The 17,955-nt window shown below is 39.2% G+C and overlaps 2 protein-coding genes across 4 annotated transcripts; both read left to right on the top strand.

Annotated features, from left to right (window-relative positions):
• Window positions 1–324: 324 nt before the first annotated feature.
• On the top strand, window positions 325–1,207 carry LOC110619038. The gene is made up of 3 exons (XM_021762297.1): window positions 325–618; window positions 725–799; window positions 944–1,207. Exons 1-3 carry the CDS (start codon window positions 325–327, stop codon window positions 1,205–1,207), a joined length of 633 nt encoding a protein of 210 aa, XP_021617989.1.
• A 3,660-nt stretch (window positions 1,208–4,867) lies between these two features.
• LOC110618605 (probable phytol kinase 1, chloroplastic) lies at window positions 4,868–7,276 on the top strand. 3 transcript variants are annotated; one of them, XM_021761778.2, is made up of 6 exons: window positions 4,868–5,444; window positions 5,654–5,721; window positions 5,821–5,952; window positions 6,045–6,160; window positions 6,229–6,296; window positions 6,903–7,242. In XM_021761778.2, the coding sequence occupies exons 1-6, from the start codon at window positions 5,106–5,108 to the stop codon at window positions 7,017–7,019; spliced, it is 840 nt and encodes a 279-aa protein (XP_021617470.1). In that variant the 5' UTR covers window positions 4,868–5,105; the 3' UTR covers window positions 7,020–7,242. The 3 variants fall into 3 exon arrangements, with proteins under 3 accessions (XP_021617470.1, XP_021617469.1, XP_043813955.1); XM_021761777.2 differs by having other exon boundaries at window positions 4,869–5,444; window positions 6,229–6,343; window positions 6,903–7,276; XM_043958020.1 differs by lacking the exon at window positions 5,821–5,952 and having other exon boundaries at window positions 4,869–5,444; window positions 6,229–6,343; window positions 6,903–7,276.
• The last annotated feature ends 10,679 nt before the right edge of the window (window positions 7,277–17,955 follow it).

The following is a 17,955-nucleotide window of genomic DNA, read 5'->3' as shown; positions in this document are numbered from 1 at the left end:
AATGTGTAAGTCATATACAACTTTTTGCTATTGATTTAATATGTATTATGACTTACAACTACTCATTATATATAAAAATATTGCAGTTTTTTAGATTCCACAGTTACTAGATCAATCACTAATGACATTAAGATGCGCTACACTGCTCTATGGAAAACTTGGTCAGAAATACCTTTAAAGACAAAAGACGAGCTCTTCGGACTTTTTCGGGTAAATACAACTTATATTCTAAAATTTCTAATATGCATTTTAAGTTTTTTAAATTTACATAACACTGATTGTTATTTATAGAGTCGATATGTATGAGATGTGAGTGAAGAAGATATGGTTCGAATTGCTTGGGAAAAGGTAGGTAAAGAAAGACTGCGAGACATCCTTAATAGAGTTAGGAGCGAATTGTTGCGTAAGCACAAGAAGAAAAATGTTGCTTATCTATACAATTTAGGACCAGATTGGATGGAGACAGAGATATGGAATGAACTTGTTGCATATTGGAGTACACCAGAGTGTAGAAAGAAATCAGAAGCTGGTAAAGCCAATAGAAATGTAGAAAAAGATGGGATTATTACGAAACACTCTGGTGGTTCAATAAAACTGGAGGTTCATGAGAATAAATTGGTATCACTCTTTTACTTCTTACTTTTATTTATACAATTCTGTATTTATATAGATGGCTAGAAATTATTCGTGCATTTTGTGTTGTGTGATTATTTCTTTTTTGTAGGCAAAGAAGTTGGGTAGGCAACTAACTCAACTTGAACTATTTCGTGCAACTCACACAAAAAAGGGGAGTCAATGTGTTTTCATTGATGGAAAATCACGACGAGTTGATGTAAGTTTTTTTTGCTTATTTATTGTTATCACATTATTTTTCTATTTGTTATGTTATCATTAGTTGTGTATGGTTAATGAAATGTTTATTATGTTTTCTTTTTTTACTTAGGAAGCTTATTTGAGTGCTATTGCTGAAAATGTGAATGACAAGTGTGAGAGTCAGTCTGCTTTTGATTTGAATAAGTGGATTGAAATTTCTGGAAGTAGTAAAGGAAGAGTTTATGGTTTTGGATCTTCTGATATTGCAAAATCAGGAACTCCAACTACCTCCTTCTCATGCACATCAGCTCATCCTGGAGGACCTTCTCAAACTATGTTTTCGTTAGAGGAGGTTGAACAAATATTAGAGCAAAACCGGATCAAAATGAAATAAGACATGGAGCAAATGCAAGAGCAAATGCGAGTGCAAATAGAAAATCAAATAAAAGATCAGATGAAATCATTGAAGAACAAAAAAATATCTTTACCGCATAACACAACTGCAGATCCTACTTCTCTATCAGATGGTTCAACAAATTCATAGATTACTTTTAAAATTTATGAACATTGTTAAGTATTATGGATTTATTTTAAATTTTATGACCATTGTTAAGTATTATGAATTTATTTTAAATTTTATGAACATTGTTAAATATTTTAAATTTATTTTAAATTTTATGAATATTGTTAAGTATTATGAACATTAATTATAATTATTATGAATGATATTTGATTTATATTCAATATGATTCTTAATTATAAATTATTTGATTATACAGGAAATATCTAAATAAAAGCAGGAAAATTTATTTTGTGATCGAATTTTAACAGATTAGCAACGGATTTGTGAGAATATTTATTAAAATGTGTTAATATTTCCGACGGATAATTTTCGTCGCTAATTATTTCCGACAGATTAGCGACGGATTGTTTATCGGATGAATTTAGATATTCTGACGGATTTAGCGACAAAAAACGTTTGTCGCTAAACTTTTCCGACGAAATTATCCATCGCAAATTTATCCGACGGAGTTAAGATCCGTCGGAAATCCGTCGCTAATATTTCCGACGGAAGCCTGATCCGTCGGAAAAAAAATTAGCGACATGACTTTAAGCGACGGATTTGAGTCCGTCGAAAATTCGTCACTGAAAGTTTTAGCGACGGATTTCAGACTATCTGTGACGGAAAAATCCGTCGCTGATAGTCTATTATTTTGTAGTGTTCTGGCTACCACCTTAAGAGTGTTTTTATAGCCTTCAAATCCTAATTCTATTGTAGGAAGGTGTAATTACAATATATGAAAGATATCTAGTCAAATAGTCAAACCTGGATTACATTAAAGATCATTTTCCTAAATTATCTTGGAGAAATCTCATTTCTAAATGGGTTTCAAGAATTTAACTTCCATTATAGGCCAAATTAATTTAAAATAAATCTCACAAAATATTAAAATACTAAAATAATAAAATTAGCCTAAATGCAATTTGATCATACATGCATTACGCGATCTGAAATTGTGTTGTGCGTTCACATGTGTTGAAGAGAGTGTGACTTGTTTCCTTATTCTTCCATGCTTTCCAAATATAGTTCTCATCTCGTAAGTCTTGAATTAAGCGATGGTTGATTTGTCATGATTTGGAGTTTCCCATTTTAAATTTTTGAAACATCATATTATTTCCTTGCTTGTATCAGGAGGTATGCCATGAGACTCCACTCTAGGTATTCCTCCTTGATCGTAGCAGGAGAGAGAGAGTTTCCACATTATAGTGGATGCAACTAGAAAGATGGAGGCCAGTGTCATCATTCAGGAGACAGTGAAATAGTAGATGGACTAGTCATTAGGTTCTAAGGCCTCAAGTACAGGGAAGTTTTACCTCTCTTCTCTAAGTGTCGCAACTACAAGAAGCAAGAAGTGGAGTAAGTCCACTAAGAAGACTAAAAGAAAACAAGTTCTAGAATAGATTGAAGTCTGATTCAAGTTTTGGCTCAAATAGCTCTGGATATGTTAGATGTGGAAAGCCACACAAAGGACCTTATTGATTTGGGACTATAGCTTGTTATAGGTGTGGACATGAGGGACACATGGCACGTGAGTGGTCTAATGTAGCTAGGATGACACAGTTCTAACAGGCAGCTTCTAGTAGTGTGGCTTAGTGAGTAGCTTTAGCCGTATCTTAGGGAAAAGGGAGAGATAGAGATAGAGGAAGAGGGGCAGCCTCTTCCTCGGTAGGTTTTAAACATGAAAGGTCCTTCAGCACGGGCACGAATCTTCACTATGACATAATAGGAAGCCAACACCTCAAACACAATGATGTGAGGTGAACACTCTATTAGGTGTTCTAATATGTATACTCTTATGAACCCTGACGCCTCTCATTCTTTTGTTTCTCCAAGGGCCACAGACAGTTTGGGTTTGATAACTTATAGGCTCAAGTGTCCTTTTTGGATCAATAGGCCTAGGTGTGATCCATCTTTGATAGAGAGTTTATCGATTCTATCCAGTTTATGATTCTAGAATTGACTGATTTTGACTTCATTCCAAGTATAGGTTGGCTATCTACTCATGGTGCTATCTTAGATTAGAGTGACAAGGTAGTTAGTTTCAGAGGATATGATGGATCATATGTCATCTTTTAAGGGGAAATGTCAGCTAGGCCTAAAGGATTGATATCTATTTTACAAGCTCATAGGTTGCTTAGGAGGGGTTTTTAGGAGTTTCTTGCTCATGTGAGAAAGTTGGATTGTCAGGTCAGGGAACCAACTTCAGTGACTGTGGTTAAAGAGTTCTTAGATGTTTTCCTAGAGGATTTGCCAGGTTTACTTGATAGGAAAATAGAGTTTGAAGTTAAAATATTGCTAGGTACTAGACCCATCTTTATTCCTCTCTACAGGATAACACTTGCACAGTTGATAGAGTTGAAGGAGCAGTTACAAGAGCTGGTAGATAAAGATTTCATTCTACCTAGTACCTCACCTTAGGGTGCTCCAGTGTTATTTGTGAAAAAGAATGATAAAATTTTGAGACTTTATATTGACTACAAACAGTTGAACAAAGTTACTACCAAGAATAAGTATCTTTTACCTAGAATTGATTATTTGTTTAATCAACTAACACAAGCGGTTATTTCTCTAAGATAGATATGAGATTTAGGTATCACCAGTTGAGTTTCTACTAATACCGTTTGGGTTGACCAATACTCCCAAAATATTCATGGACCTCATGAATAGAGTTTTTATGTCGTTTCTAGATCACTTTATTATTATCTTTATTGATGATATTTTAGTATATTTCAGGAATACAAAGGAACATGCCCATCGTTTAAGAAGAGTATTATAGACTTTGAGAGAACACAAATTGTATGCTAAGTTTTTCAAGTATGAGTTCTGGTTGAGAAACATCTATTTTTTGGAGCCTATAGTGTTAGAAAATAGAATTGAGGTAGACTATAAGAAAGTAAAAACTGTGACAAGTCAGTCCAGACCCACTATAGTGATATAAATTAAAAACTTTTTGAGTATGATAAATTATTATAGAAGATTTGTTCAAGATTTTTCTAAAATAAATGCTCTTATAATAAAATTGATTTAAAAAAATTAAAGAGTCAAAAAAAGATTGACATTTATTCTAGTATTAGTTCTGCCTATAAATAATGAAAAATTTATAATATTTTATAACGCATGCTCAATGAAATTAAATTGTGTATTAATATAGGATGATAAAATTAAATTATGTATTAATATAGGATGATAAAGTAATAGTTTATATTTTTAAATAGATAGGAGTTATGATTTTTATATTTAAGATGCGGAGACGTTACCTTTTCGGAGCATAACGTGTGATCTTTGTAGATTAAAAAACTTATAATACATCTTAAATTAAAAGGAATTGAATTTAAGACGATGAAAGTGGATAGAACTGCGGAATAATTATGACCGCAAAACTCTTTTATGATTTATTCAAACAATTTAAAAATAATTTACTAATATTTTTTTAATAAATAATTTACTAATTTGAAAAGCGACTTTTTAACTTTCTAAACGGCGGGCCTTAAACTTAAGCTCATTGTAAAGTGCAAGTGCTCTGCTATTAACAGGCACTGTAAACTGTTTGCGTTGGAGCAATAATCTGGTGATAGCTCGTAGCCCAAGAATCCAATCGTCTGATGGATGATGGCTATAATTCACAACTACCCATCTGCGCATAGGAATAAACGGATGCCGTTTTGCATGGGATCTTCCGCGCATCGCAGAGATCGACAAAAGCAAGCTCAGCTTTATCTCTGCCGTCGTGATGCTTGCTAGAATGACTCCCTTATCCTTAACTCCCACTTTCTCTCTCCTCCTCCACCGCCACCGCCGCCTAGTACACAGGTCCCTCATTGACCTCCCTTTCTCTTATTCTTCTCCTCATTGCTTCTCTCCGAAGCCGACTTCTGTCTTACACTTTCATTTTCTCTATCGTCCTCCCCATGCAACCACCACTCGGAGTTCTTCGCCGTCCTTCACTCCAGTTGCCGCCGCTGGGGGGGCTTTGCTTCAAGATGCTGGAGCTACGGCTGCTGTTCTCGCCGGTGCTTACTGTCTGGTTCTCGCTTTTGAGACTCTCACTGAACGAGAAGTTATCAAGCAGGTGCTATAACTTAATTGAGTGTTTATTTCCAGCGAATTGGATTTTGCAGTTAGGATTTCTGCATAATTTTACAGAATTGATACATAAATCCATACGTATCTTGTTCAGATTGAAAAGAAAATTTCATTTGCAATTCTGCATCTTTAACTCCATGGAATTAGTTAAAATTTGCTATTCAACATTGATAATTTGTTTGCTACTTGAAGCAGAATTTGAGCAGAAAACTGGTTCATATATCGTCTGGTTTGCTTTTCGCCATTTCTTGGCCTATTTTCAGGTATGCATTCTCTGTTTCTTCGGATGTGCCAGATCCAATGAGTTTGAATTTTGATATTTCATTAACTTCATCAGCCTGATCATTTTGATCGTAGAATAGCACTTCAAAAGAGGCTCGCTACTTTGCTTCTTTGGTGCCTCTTGTGAATTGCCTGAGGCTTGTCATCTATGGCCTCTCGTTGGCTCCTGATGATGGTCTCATAAAGTCTGTTACTCGAGAAGGAAATCCAGAGTAATTTTGTCCCCTTCTCCATCGTCATCATCCCCTGGCTTTTTACATCTTTTTTTTATTTCAATCAAAGCTACACTGTTTTGTTCTTGCAGGGAGCTGCTAAGGGGTCCTTTGTATTATGTCCTCATATTGATTTTTTGTTCACTAGTCTTTTGGCGTGAGTCTCCTGTTGGGGTAATCACTTTGGCAATGATGTGTGCTGGGGATGGTAAAGCCTTTTGCTTAAACCTCAAAGCTTATATTTCTCCCTTTCTAATAGTTGATATGGGCCTTTAGGTGTGGCTGATATCATGGGGAGAAGATTTGGGTCAGTGAAACTTCCTTATAATCAACAGAAGAGTTGGGTGGGTAGCATATCTATGTTCATTTTTGGATTCTTGATTTCTATCGGGTACGTTTAATTTAGACCTCCTATGTTGTTAGTCAAATTAATGGATAGAAATATGGTTGAATATATACTTAGGCAGCTGTGCTAGTTGAGATTAATCCATTAAATACCTTAACTAAAGTCATCACTTATTTAACTCCTGAAACTTATAAAAATCATAATAATTAAACATAAGTTAGGCATATTATCATTGATTTATCTAAAAAAAGTTAAAATTAATAACACATATTATTAGTTATACACTAAATTTTTCTGATTGTGTTCTAAATTTTAATGAATTGAAAAAGTTAGACCGGAGTAATTTTATTATTTTATGAAAATTTAGAGCATAATCAACCAAATTTAGAATGCAATGAACAATGTGTATGATTAATTTTTAATTTTTCCTATAAACCATTGATAATATGATTAATTTATGTTTAATTGTTATGATTTTTATAGGTTCAGATGTTAAATGGGTTATAATTTTAGTTATGGCCTTTTTATGGGTTATAATTTTAGTTCTGCCATTGTGTATAGATATCGATATTGACATTGACATAACATTGTCTTTGCATCATAGGATGCTGTATTACTACTCAGCTTTGGGATATTTTCAGTTGGATTGGATGTCAGCAATTCAAAGGGTTGCTTTTGTTGCTTTACTCTCGACAGTAGTGGAGTCCCTTCCAACTACTGAAACTGTAGATGACAACATATCTGTTCCTTTGACCAGCATGGTAGCAGCCTATCTAAGTTTTGGTTTCTAGTTTGTGAAAATAGAAGATTGAATATTTCCTCATATCCTTTAAGAGTGCACTTCGACTAGATGTTGTACAACTAATTTAGGAATTGAAAGTGGACTTTTGTTCTTAAGATGCTGATTTGAATTGTAATGAAAAATGATGCTACTGTAGATTGCATATTGAGTAAAAGTATGAAAAATGACTAAACTTTGGAAATTTACAGTAAATAGAAGATTAAAATATTGAAAGTAAATGTGAAAGTAGAGTTGATCTTTGAAATGCCGAGCTTAAGATAGGCTGAATATTAGAATTGAATTGGACTAATGAAATAGCAGACTGAATTGAACATATTGTATGTTGCTGGATTTGTTAGATTGATTGACCCTGCAAGCTTGTTTATAGACAAAATTGACTTGATGACCAAGTTTTCTGCTTAATCTTTTGTGAGTCTTTTATCAGTTGAAAAATTTGTATTTTCTCCGCTTCCCTGGACTTGGGTATCATTGACTATTTTATTGCAACTTCGTTTACTTGGAAAAGTGGTAGCAACATCTCTGAAAATCTGCAGCAAAACAAAAAACATAACACCAACTCACGGCATCATCCAGAAATCAAAATTACCTCCCAGTTTTAACTCTGCATGCAATTAATCACAATTATACCCATTTCCTTCAGCAAATTCTTTTCCAAAAGTCAAGAAAATCCAGCCGCTACAAATAACAAAAGCACAATATCTCCATCACCTGTCAATCCAACACAAGGCTTCACAACAATGCTATAAATGAAGCAGCACCAAGCCTCACAACAGGTCACATTCAAAATAATATTAGCCTTCCTGTATACTCATGGCATCCTGATAAATATTCAGCTCGTTCATCCTTAATGAGTAAATCAAACGCAACTATGCATCAATGCCAGGCAGTAAACCAAAAGGACCACCACAGTTCGAATATTATTGCAGCGAAACTATACCAGCAGAGCCTTAGAATCCATAATCATAACTTCCAAGCAGCAAAAACATATGGCAACATCATACCAAGGCAACAGCATTCCACATTCAGGCCATAATAAAACTTCCTCAACACCAAGGTAACCACTGTCATAATAGTTCTGCGAGCTTCAAACAAGCAGATAATACCCTACTTAGCTAGACACATGTACTAACTATCCAGCATCATAGGCAAGACAACGGTATAAAAAAACACTAGCTCAGTAGAGATTCCCAGCACAAGCAAACGTCCAACTGGGAAATCAAAGCACAAATTAAAGCATAGTCCATCTGGCTCAATCAATAGAATCATACACAAGAGGTAATATTATGTGCTACCCTATCAATGTTAGCCTTTTCTCTAAATTCTACTAGAAAAGGAACATTTAATGGAGAAGAAATTTAATTTCTATTTTTTTTCTTTTCATTTTTTCTTTAATTTCTCCAATTTCAATTACACAATTAAAGATCCAAATCGAGGGTTAATCTATTAAGATATTTGAAAATTCCGTGCATATCAGACTCTCACGTTAACGACCAAGGAGTCTCGTACACTCAAAACTCTCAAAGTCGCTCTCTTTTCATCTCGGCAATTGAAAGAATCCCAAAAGACCCAAAAATAAAGAAGAAAACAAAATCTCATCAAACCAACACCCATGAGACCAAGGACCAAAGGACTCTGCATTCACTCAACTTGCATATTCTCTTATCAATAAATAATTAATCATTCATTCGGTATAATTTATTTTGAAAAAAAAAATCTGTTTAAATAAAGAATTTCGGTGAAATTTGATTTTATTAATTTTTTTCTAATAATTTTTTTGTTTGAAATGAAGTAATTCAATTATTTTTAACGTAAAAAATTTTCATTTAAAAAAAATAAGAAATTTTACAAAATTTTGTAAAATTTTTTAATTTCTTTTCTTATAAAATGAATTATATCAAATGAAAGATAAAGTAATTTTTTATAAAATAATTTAAGTTTTCAAATGAAAAATTTTTAATTAAAAAAATTAAATTCTTTTATTTTGAATAAAAAATTATTAAAAAAATAATTGTATTAAATTCTTACAAATTAACTGTTAAAAGAAAAGAATTGAATTAAATTCTTGCCAGATTCTAGATTATAAAAAAGAAGGTAAAAGTGCAAAAAAACTCAAATTATCTCTCAAAACCTCTCATGAAGAGTCGACGCTGCAGCGTGCATCACCAGTATCTGAGGACACGTTGAGCAAGGATAAAGAACTAGCATAACTGGTCACATAAGGAAATTGATCTAGTGTTAAGGCCACCACCACTCATGTGTAACTAGGACACGATTTTCATGCTTTCCAATCACACTCATTGCCCAGACCAGCCACACTTCGTTATCTCATATTGAGCAATTTTTCAAATCATACATAATTTAAAAAATATTTTTTAAATCATGCAGGATTCGAAAATATTTTCGGATTCTGTGTGTCAACTACGCTAGTTCGGCAGTCATACTGCCGAACACGCTAGTTCGGCACCTATCTTGGCGAAGAAGGAGAAGTTCAGCACCATGAGTGCCGAACTGTGTTTAAGTGGGCTTGTTCGACACTTATAGTGCCGAACAAACCTTATCCGTGCCACGAGAGCAGCTTCACTGCTCTCACCTGCATTCCTACTAGATTATTCAACTAGAGTCTCCTGCAAAAATCTGGAAATACCTAAAAATTGAATACCAAGGAAATAAGAGAGTGAAGCACATGTGAGTGATAAATTTATTACGAGAATTTGAAATGCAGAAAATGAAAGAGAAAAAAATTATCACCGAGTATGTTAACAAGTTGTTTGACATTGTAGAAAATATGAGACTACTTGGAAAAGAATTTTTTGGTGATAGAATAATTGAAACAATTATTATCATATTTTTTTAGTGATATGAAATTACAATATTATCTTTAGAGAATTTAATAATATGTTGAGTATTAGCTTGGTAGAACTTGTAAATGCTTTACAAACATTTGAACAAAGAAAAATTATGAGAGATGAAGGCCACGTAGAAGGTGCACTTCTAACAAAATCACTAAATAGAAAGAGAAACATGTTAGGTAATAAAAGTGAAAATCATTCACTTTGTCATTACTGTAAGAAACCAAATCATTCACAATACAAGTGTTGGTGGAGGCTAGATGTTAATTACAACAAATGGATCATGCAAAAAACAAAAAGATATTGAAGTAAAAGTTACCATGAATCAACAATAGGGGGAAAGGCTTTTTTGAAAAAAGAAATATACTATATATATATATGCAAATGACAAAACATTATGCGAAATAATAAATTATGCCCTATGTCAATGACTAAAAATTATATCATGATATCATTAACCTATACCATTATACTATAACCATGACTTTAAATCGTTGTCGCAGGTAATGTAAACAAGCTTATAATGACCGTAACGTAATAGTAACGACCTGGCGCTACACAAATTTTTCAAATTAATTTGTAAAGTTTATATAATGATATGATATCCATAGATTTAATTGAGAACAATGTATATAAATATATAATAAATATAAATACATCAAATACAGACTATTTAGCTTAAATTAAATATCATATAGAAAAATATCCACTTCACTACCACCAAAGAGAACGTTGTGCATGTTTTTGTTTATCTTGACTTTAGTTTTTCGAGTTTTGATCATTAAGGTGATGCTTGTAATACCCGGCTAGACTCCGGTATCGGAATTCCCACGGTCCGGTGGAATCCCGGATGTCGGAAACCTCCAGAAGGGTAAAAGTATGTTTTTACGATATGTTTTCATGTTTTTAATAATTTTAAGTATGTTTTTAAATGAGTTTTTGCATGAAAAGTCTTTGGAGGAAAACCCAGGTTCGGCCGCCGAAAGTCAAGTTCGGCCGCCGAACATGCATGCGTTTTGGAGGCACGTTAGGCCCCCGAAAGCATGAGTGAGGAAAGTGCAGGTTCGGCCGCCGAACCTCATGTTCGGCCGCCGAACATTTGCATGGATGCGGAGGCACATTCGGGCCCCGAATGTAGCCTGGCCAGCCACCTATAAAAGGGTCCCTTAGGTCCGCACGGGCGAGCTTTTTCTCCCCCGTTGTCGGCCAAGGTGAGTCTCCGCCACCTCTCCCTCGATCTTGAGTGTTTTCCTTAGATCTTCCATGGTTTTCACGGGTTTTAACTTCTGTTTTGAAGATCTGTGAGTAAAGAGCAAGTTTTGGGTACTTGGAGGTTCAAAGAGCTCAATCTCTCCATCTCCAAGCTAGGATCGCCTTTCCTCTCGTTTCTTCAAGAGGTAAGCTCGGATCCACCCTTGTTATGTGTTTGAAACAAGCATTAAGTTGTTTTATGGGTAGAGATGCATGTTTAAGCTTGTTGATGAGTTTATGGGTTTTGATGTTTTGATGAACAATGTATGTTGATTTGTGTTGTCCTTGTGTGTTGTAGTTGGGGTTTAAGTTAGTTTGAGGCCCCTAGGAACCATTGTATGTATTTTTGCATGTTTTGGTTGAGTTTATGCATGATTTGAGAGTTGGGAGGCAAATGTGCATAGAGGAGCCAAAGTTTCTGCCCTTTGGCAGAAACCAGGTTCGGCAGCCGAAGGAGCTTTCGGCCGCCGAACATGGCTGGTGAGGCAGGCCTTTCGGCTGCCGAAGTTGCCCCCGAAAGGAGACTTTCGTCTCTGTCTGGGACTTTCGACCGCCGAAGGTGCCGCCGAACATGCATGAGTTTCGTCTCTGTCTGGGAGTTTCGGCCGCCGAAGGTGCCGCCGAACCTGCCTGACTTTCGGCTCTGGAGGGACTTTCGGCCGCCGAACCTGCCGCCGAAAGTGCCCTGTTCAGCCATTTCTTGCATGTTTTTATGTGATGATTTCATGATGTTATAGGGGGTTTTTGGGGAGTATATTAGAGTTATGTTTATGTATGTTTGGTCCCTCATTGGAGTCCACCTGTGTAGGTTCGGACCCGAGGAACCGAGGACCCCAGCAGTGAGCCAGCTGCTACAGAGTTTGTCAGAGCTAGCCAGAGGTGAGTGAAATAAACCTTAAGTTTTAAAATAAATGAAATATGAAATTTGAGTATGATCCATGCATCATGAATGCCATGAGATATAGTAGGTTGTTTGCATTAGTATCCACGAATATGTTGCATTGCATTTATGATGTTGGTGTGGATTGGTCATTGGATGATCCTTAGTCCTCATATGATATGATGATGCTACGGCATGAGATATGGTATGGAAGTCCAGGTTGTACCCATTCTACGTCCCTGGCACAGTTGGACTGTATGATATGTTATGTTAAGGGAAAGACCGGTTGTACCCATTCTACGTCCCGGCACAGTTGGACTATGTAGAGGACTATTGGTGACAATACCATCCGAGATGTGATTTGTTGTGATGTGTTGCATTACATAATGGCATGAAATTGTAATATATGTTTTCTCTATTCTGCTCACTGGGCTTTGTAGCTCACCCCTCTCCCCTAACCCCAGATGTGCAGGTACAGGGTAGACCAGGAGGTTAGCCAGAGATATGAAGTGTTTATGTAATAGTTAGTTGTGGACATGACAGTTGTATTATGATGTAATGTAAGAGATTTCAGTATATTATAGCTATGTTATGTGTAATGATATTGAGGATTAGATATTGTGCTTGACATTATGTATTGAGGTATCCCTTTTATTACATGATCAAAATGTTTTATAATGTTATGGAAGCCAACTCATCTCATGATGTATTTGCCCTTTGAGGCATTGTTGAGGTCCCACAGAGGGATCCGAATTATGATTATGATTATGTACAGTATATGTTCAGGTTGAGTTGGATGTTTGAAAGAAAGGTTTTAAATTTTTATGTATTTTCATGATCATGTATGGGATTAAACAGGTTTCCAGGATGTATGTTTGGCTTGCTACGGGTCCCGGCGGCCTTAAGTCGACCCGGATCCTAGCACCGGTAGCGGTCTGATTTACGGGTCGTTACAGAATGGTATCAGAGCCCTAGGTTCATAGGGTCGGACCTAGAGTGTCGGGCTCATAGAGGTTATAGAAGGTCAAGCACAATAGGAAAGGTCATGTCCACTAGGATAGGATGTGGAGTCCTGTCTTACATGATGATGTGAAATGCCATGATTATATACATGTGCATTGATGCTATGATATGCTATGATATGTTTATGTGATGAGGGTTCATGTGTGCCCACATGAACCATATGATGCTAATGCTTGCTTGATGTGTACTGTTTTTCAGAAAATAGGATGAGAGGAACTCGTCGGTCTGCGCGATTGACTGGAGTGCCACCTGAGGATGAGGGCACGAGCGCCCGTCCTCCTACATTGCCTAGGGCAATGTCTTGTAGAGCCAACAGAGAAAGAGTGTCAAGGGACCCTAGAAGGTCTTTTGATGCTAGCAGAAGGGGGACAGATAGAGGAGGAAGTTCTTCAGATGTGAGGGAGGTTATGGAAGAGGATCGGAGGAGGGATGGGAACCTGGATGTGAGCATGCAGGAAGAAGGGACGGGGGAGTCTCAGGGAGGCGTTCAGGCCTCGGAGTATGGTTTTCCACCCCATTATCCACCCTTCCCACAGGGTTCAGGGTATCCGATGGGAGGTACATCGGATTACTCCAGCTTTAACCCCTACCCTACCTACATGCCTTATCCACCTTTCTATCCACCCTATACACAGTACCCAGCTTATCCACCCTCACCCTTCTATCCAAACCCGGCAAACCCCACCTCGGGGAATGCTGCACCTCCACCTCCACCACCTACAGAACCAACAGCCCCAGTTACTCAACCTCCTAGACCTAGCTCGGTCGATGGGAGCAAGGTAAAGATGACAGATTACCTCAAGCTAGATGCTCCCAAATACAAGTCAGGGGATGATCCCTTTGAGTATCTGAGAGTGGTGAAGACAATAACTGATGAGCTAGGGGCAAGTGACAGCAGGGCCATTCAGATGGCAGGGTTCACTTTAAAGTGCAAGAAGGCACGGGAATGGTTCAAGTGTTATGTGGACCCGAGACTAGACGGTATGACATGGGAAGAATTTGCGAATGAGTTCGCTGGATGGGCTTTTCCAGACAGTTCTAGAGAACTGAAGATGATTGAGTTTGAGCGACTGAGACAGACAGAAGACATGAGTGTAGAGGAGTTCACGGATAAATTCTTGGAGCTATTGCCTTTTTCAGGGCAAGCTCTAGATTCAGATACGAAGAAAGCCAAGAAATATGTTATGAAGCTGCATTCCAGGTACTCCTCGTTGGTTCAGTCAGCTGAGAGAGAAAGTTTCCACACTGTGGTGGATATGGCTCGAAGAATGGAGGCAAGTGCTATAGTTGAGGGGTCAGTGAGGCAGTCAGTGACCCAGTCTTCAGGGGTTAAGACCCCAAGCAGAGGAGGACCAGGTTTCTCTTCTCAGAACTCAGGAAAGAAGAGGTGGGATAACACCACCAGGAAGCCGAAGAAGAATAAGTTTTGGAACAAGTTGAAATCCGGTCTGGGATTTGGCGGTGGCTCGAGTTCAGGCTCAGATGGTACAGAATGTCAGAGATGTGGAAGACCACACAGGGGAGTGTGTCGAGCTGGGACTAACACATGTTTCAGATGTGGACAGGAGGGACATATGGCCCGGGATTGTCCTAGAGCGCCTTTCATGGGCCAGCCCCAGCAGACAGCTTCTGGTAGTGTGGCACAGCCAGCAGTTCCGGCCACGACTCAGGGCAGTGGTAGAGGTAGAGGGAGAGGGGCAGCCTCTTCTTCTGGTTCCCGAGGTGAAGGTCCGTCAGCTCCAGCCAGGATCTTCACCATGACTCAGCAGGAGGCTAACACATCCAACACCGTGGTGTCAGGTAATCTCGTCATTGGGTGTTCTGATGTGTATGCATTAATGGACCCAGGTGCATCTCATTCATTTATTGCTCCGAGAGCCGTTGAGAGGTTGGGTCTGATAGTCTCTGGGTTAGAGTGTCCCCTATGGGTCAGTGGACCCAAGTGTGACCCGTCAGTGGCAGTGTCAGTCTGCCAGTACAGTCCAGTTTTTATTGAGGGAAGATGCCTCTCCGCCGACCTTGTGGTTCTAGATTTGACAGATTTTGACGTCATTCTAGGGATGGATTGGCTATCTACCCATGGTGCTACCTTGGACTGCAGGGACAAGGTAGTCAGGTTCAGAGATCAGAACGGGTCAGAGGTCGTCTTCAGAGGAGACAAGAGGGGCACGCCTAGAGGTTTGATATCAGCTCTTCAGGCTCGTAGGTTGCTTAGGAAGGGATGTCAGGGGTACTTAGCTCATGTGAGAGAACTAGACAGTCAGGTCAGGGAGCCGGCCTCGGTGCCAGTTGTCAGAGAGTTTCAGGATGTCTTTCCTGATGAGCTTCCAGGATTACCACCTGCTAGGGAGATAGAGTTCGAGATAGAGTTGGTGCCTGGAACTAGACCGATCTCTATCCCTCCCTACAGGATGGCCCCAGCCGAGTTAAAGGAGTTGAAGGAACAGTTGCAAGAGCTGGTAGAAAAGGGTTTCATCCGACAGAGTACCTCACCTTGGGGTGCTCCGGTCTTGTTTGTGAGGAAGAAGGATGGATCCCTTAGACTTTGTATCGACTACAGGCAGTTGAACAAAGTCACTACCAAGAATAGGTACCCATTGCCTAGGATCGACGATCTATTTGACCAGCTAGCCGGAGCAGGTTGTTTCTCTAAGATAGATCTGAGATCGGGGTACCATCAGCTAAGGATAAGGGATGAAGATGTGCCAAAGACAGCTTTCAGGACCAGATATGGGCATTTTGAGTTCCTTGTGATGCCGTTCGGGTTAACTAACGCCCCTGCAGCATTCATGGATCTCATGAACAGAGTGTTTAGCCAGTACCTGGATCACTTTGTTATTGTCTTCATAGATGATATCTTAGTGTATTCCAGGAATGCAGAGGAGCATGCCCATCATCTGCGGTTGGTCTTACAGACTTTGAGGGAACATGGCTTGTATGCCAAGTTCTCTAAGTGTGAGTTCTGGCTGAGGAGCATTTCGTTCTTGGGACATGTAGTGTCAGAGAATGGTATTGAGGTAGACCCCAAGAAGACAGAAACTGTAGCTAACTGGCCTAGACCCACTTCAGTGACAGAGATTAGAAGTTTCTTGGGTTTAGCAGGTTACTACAGGAGGTTCGTTCAGGACTTCTCAAAGATAGCAGCTCCTCTGACCAGGTTGACCAGAAAGAATCAGAAGTTTCTATGGACCGACCAGTGCGAAGAGAGTTTTGAAGAGCTTAAGAAGAGGTTGACTTCAGCACCAGTGTTAGCTCTGCCATCTAGTGGAGAGGACTTTACAGTCTTTTGTGATGCGTCCCGTGTGGGACTGGGTTGTGTACTGATGCAGAATGAGAGGGTGATCGCTTATGCTTCTAGGCAGCTGAAGAAGCATGAGTTGAATTACCCCACACATGACCTTGAGATGGCAGCAGTAATCTTTGCACTCAAGATGTGGAGGCACTACCTCTATGGGGTAAAATGTGAGATCTTTACAGATCATAAGAGCCTGCAGTACATCTTGAGTCAGAGGGATCTGAATCTGAGGCAGAGGAGGTGGGTAGAATTGCTGAGTGACTATGATTACAAGATTCAGTATCATCCGGGTAAGGCGAATGTCGTGGCAGACGCCCTAAGCCGGAAGTCACTAGGCAGTCTATCCCACATCACGGTAGAGAGGAGACCAGTGGTGAAAGAGTTTTACAAGCTCATTGAGGAAGGTCTACAGTTGGAGTTATCTGGTACAGGTGCCTTGGTTGCTCAGATGAAAGTGACACCCGTGTTTCTGGAGCAGGTGGCTCAGAAACAGCATGAGGACCCAGAGTTAGTAAAGATTGCCAGGACTGTCCAGTCGGGCAAAGACAGCGAGTTCAGATTCGACAATAAGGGGATCCTCCGCTATGGGAGTCGATTATGTGTACCAGATGACATTGGGCTAAAAGGAGACATTATGAGAGAGGCTCATAATGCAAGATACAGCATTCACCCCGGAGCCACCAAGATGTATCAAGATCTAAGGAAGGTTTATTGGTGGCCAGCTATGAAGAAAGAAGTGGCACAGTTCGTGTCAGCCTGCGAAGTGTGTCAGAGGGTGAAGCTGGAACATCAGAAGCCGGCTGGAATGCTTAACCCGCTACCTATTCCAGAATGGAAATGGGAAAATATAGCTATGGACTTCGTAGTGGGGTTACCGGCGACGTCCAACAGATTAGACTCCATATGGGTGATTGTGGACAGACTCACCAAATCTGCTCACTTCATTCCTGTCAGGAGTGGCTACTCTGCGGAAAAGTTGGCGCAGGTGTATGTGGACGAGATCGTCAGGTTGCATGGGGTTCCTGTTTCAATAGTGTCAGATAGAGGGCCCCAGTTCACCTCCAGGTTTTGGCGGAGTCTGCAGAATGCCATGGGTACTAGGTTGGATTTCAGCACTGCCTTCCACCCCCAGACTGATGGACAGTCAGAAAGGACCATCCAGACTATCGAGGATATGCTCAGAATGTGTGTGCTGGACTTTGGCGGTTCTTGGAGGCAGCATCTACCTTTGGTGGAGTTTGCCTACAACAACAGCCACCATGCTAGCATCGGGATGGCTCCATATGAAGCTTTGTATGGGAGGAAGTGCAGATCACCTGTTTGCTGGGAGGAAGTTGGAGAAAAGGCCTTGGCAGGGCCTGAGTTAGTAAAGATCACCAGCAGGGTGGTACCCATAATCAGAGAGAGAATCAAGACTGCTCAGAGCAGACAGAAGAGCTATGCAGACGTCCGCAGAAGACAGTTAGAGTTTCAGGAGGGGGATCTGGTATTGCTTAAGGTGTCTCCAATGAAGGGAGTGGTTCGCTTCGGGAAGAAAGGTAAGCTGGCTCCACGGTA

Source organism: Manihot esculenta, chromosome 7 (genome assembly GCF_001659605.2).
Source record: "Manihot esculenta cultivar AM560-2 chromosome 7, M.esculenta_v8, whole genome shotgun sequence".
NCBI classification, from domain to species: Eukaryota; Viridiplantae; Streptophyta; class Magnoliopsida; order Malpighiales; family Euphorbiaceae; genus Manihot; species Manihot esculenta.
The sequence above is the reverse complement of the archived record's forward strand: the minus strand, read 5'-3'. Positions and strand labels throughout refer to the sequence as shown.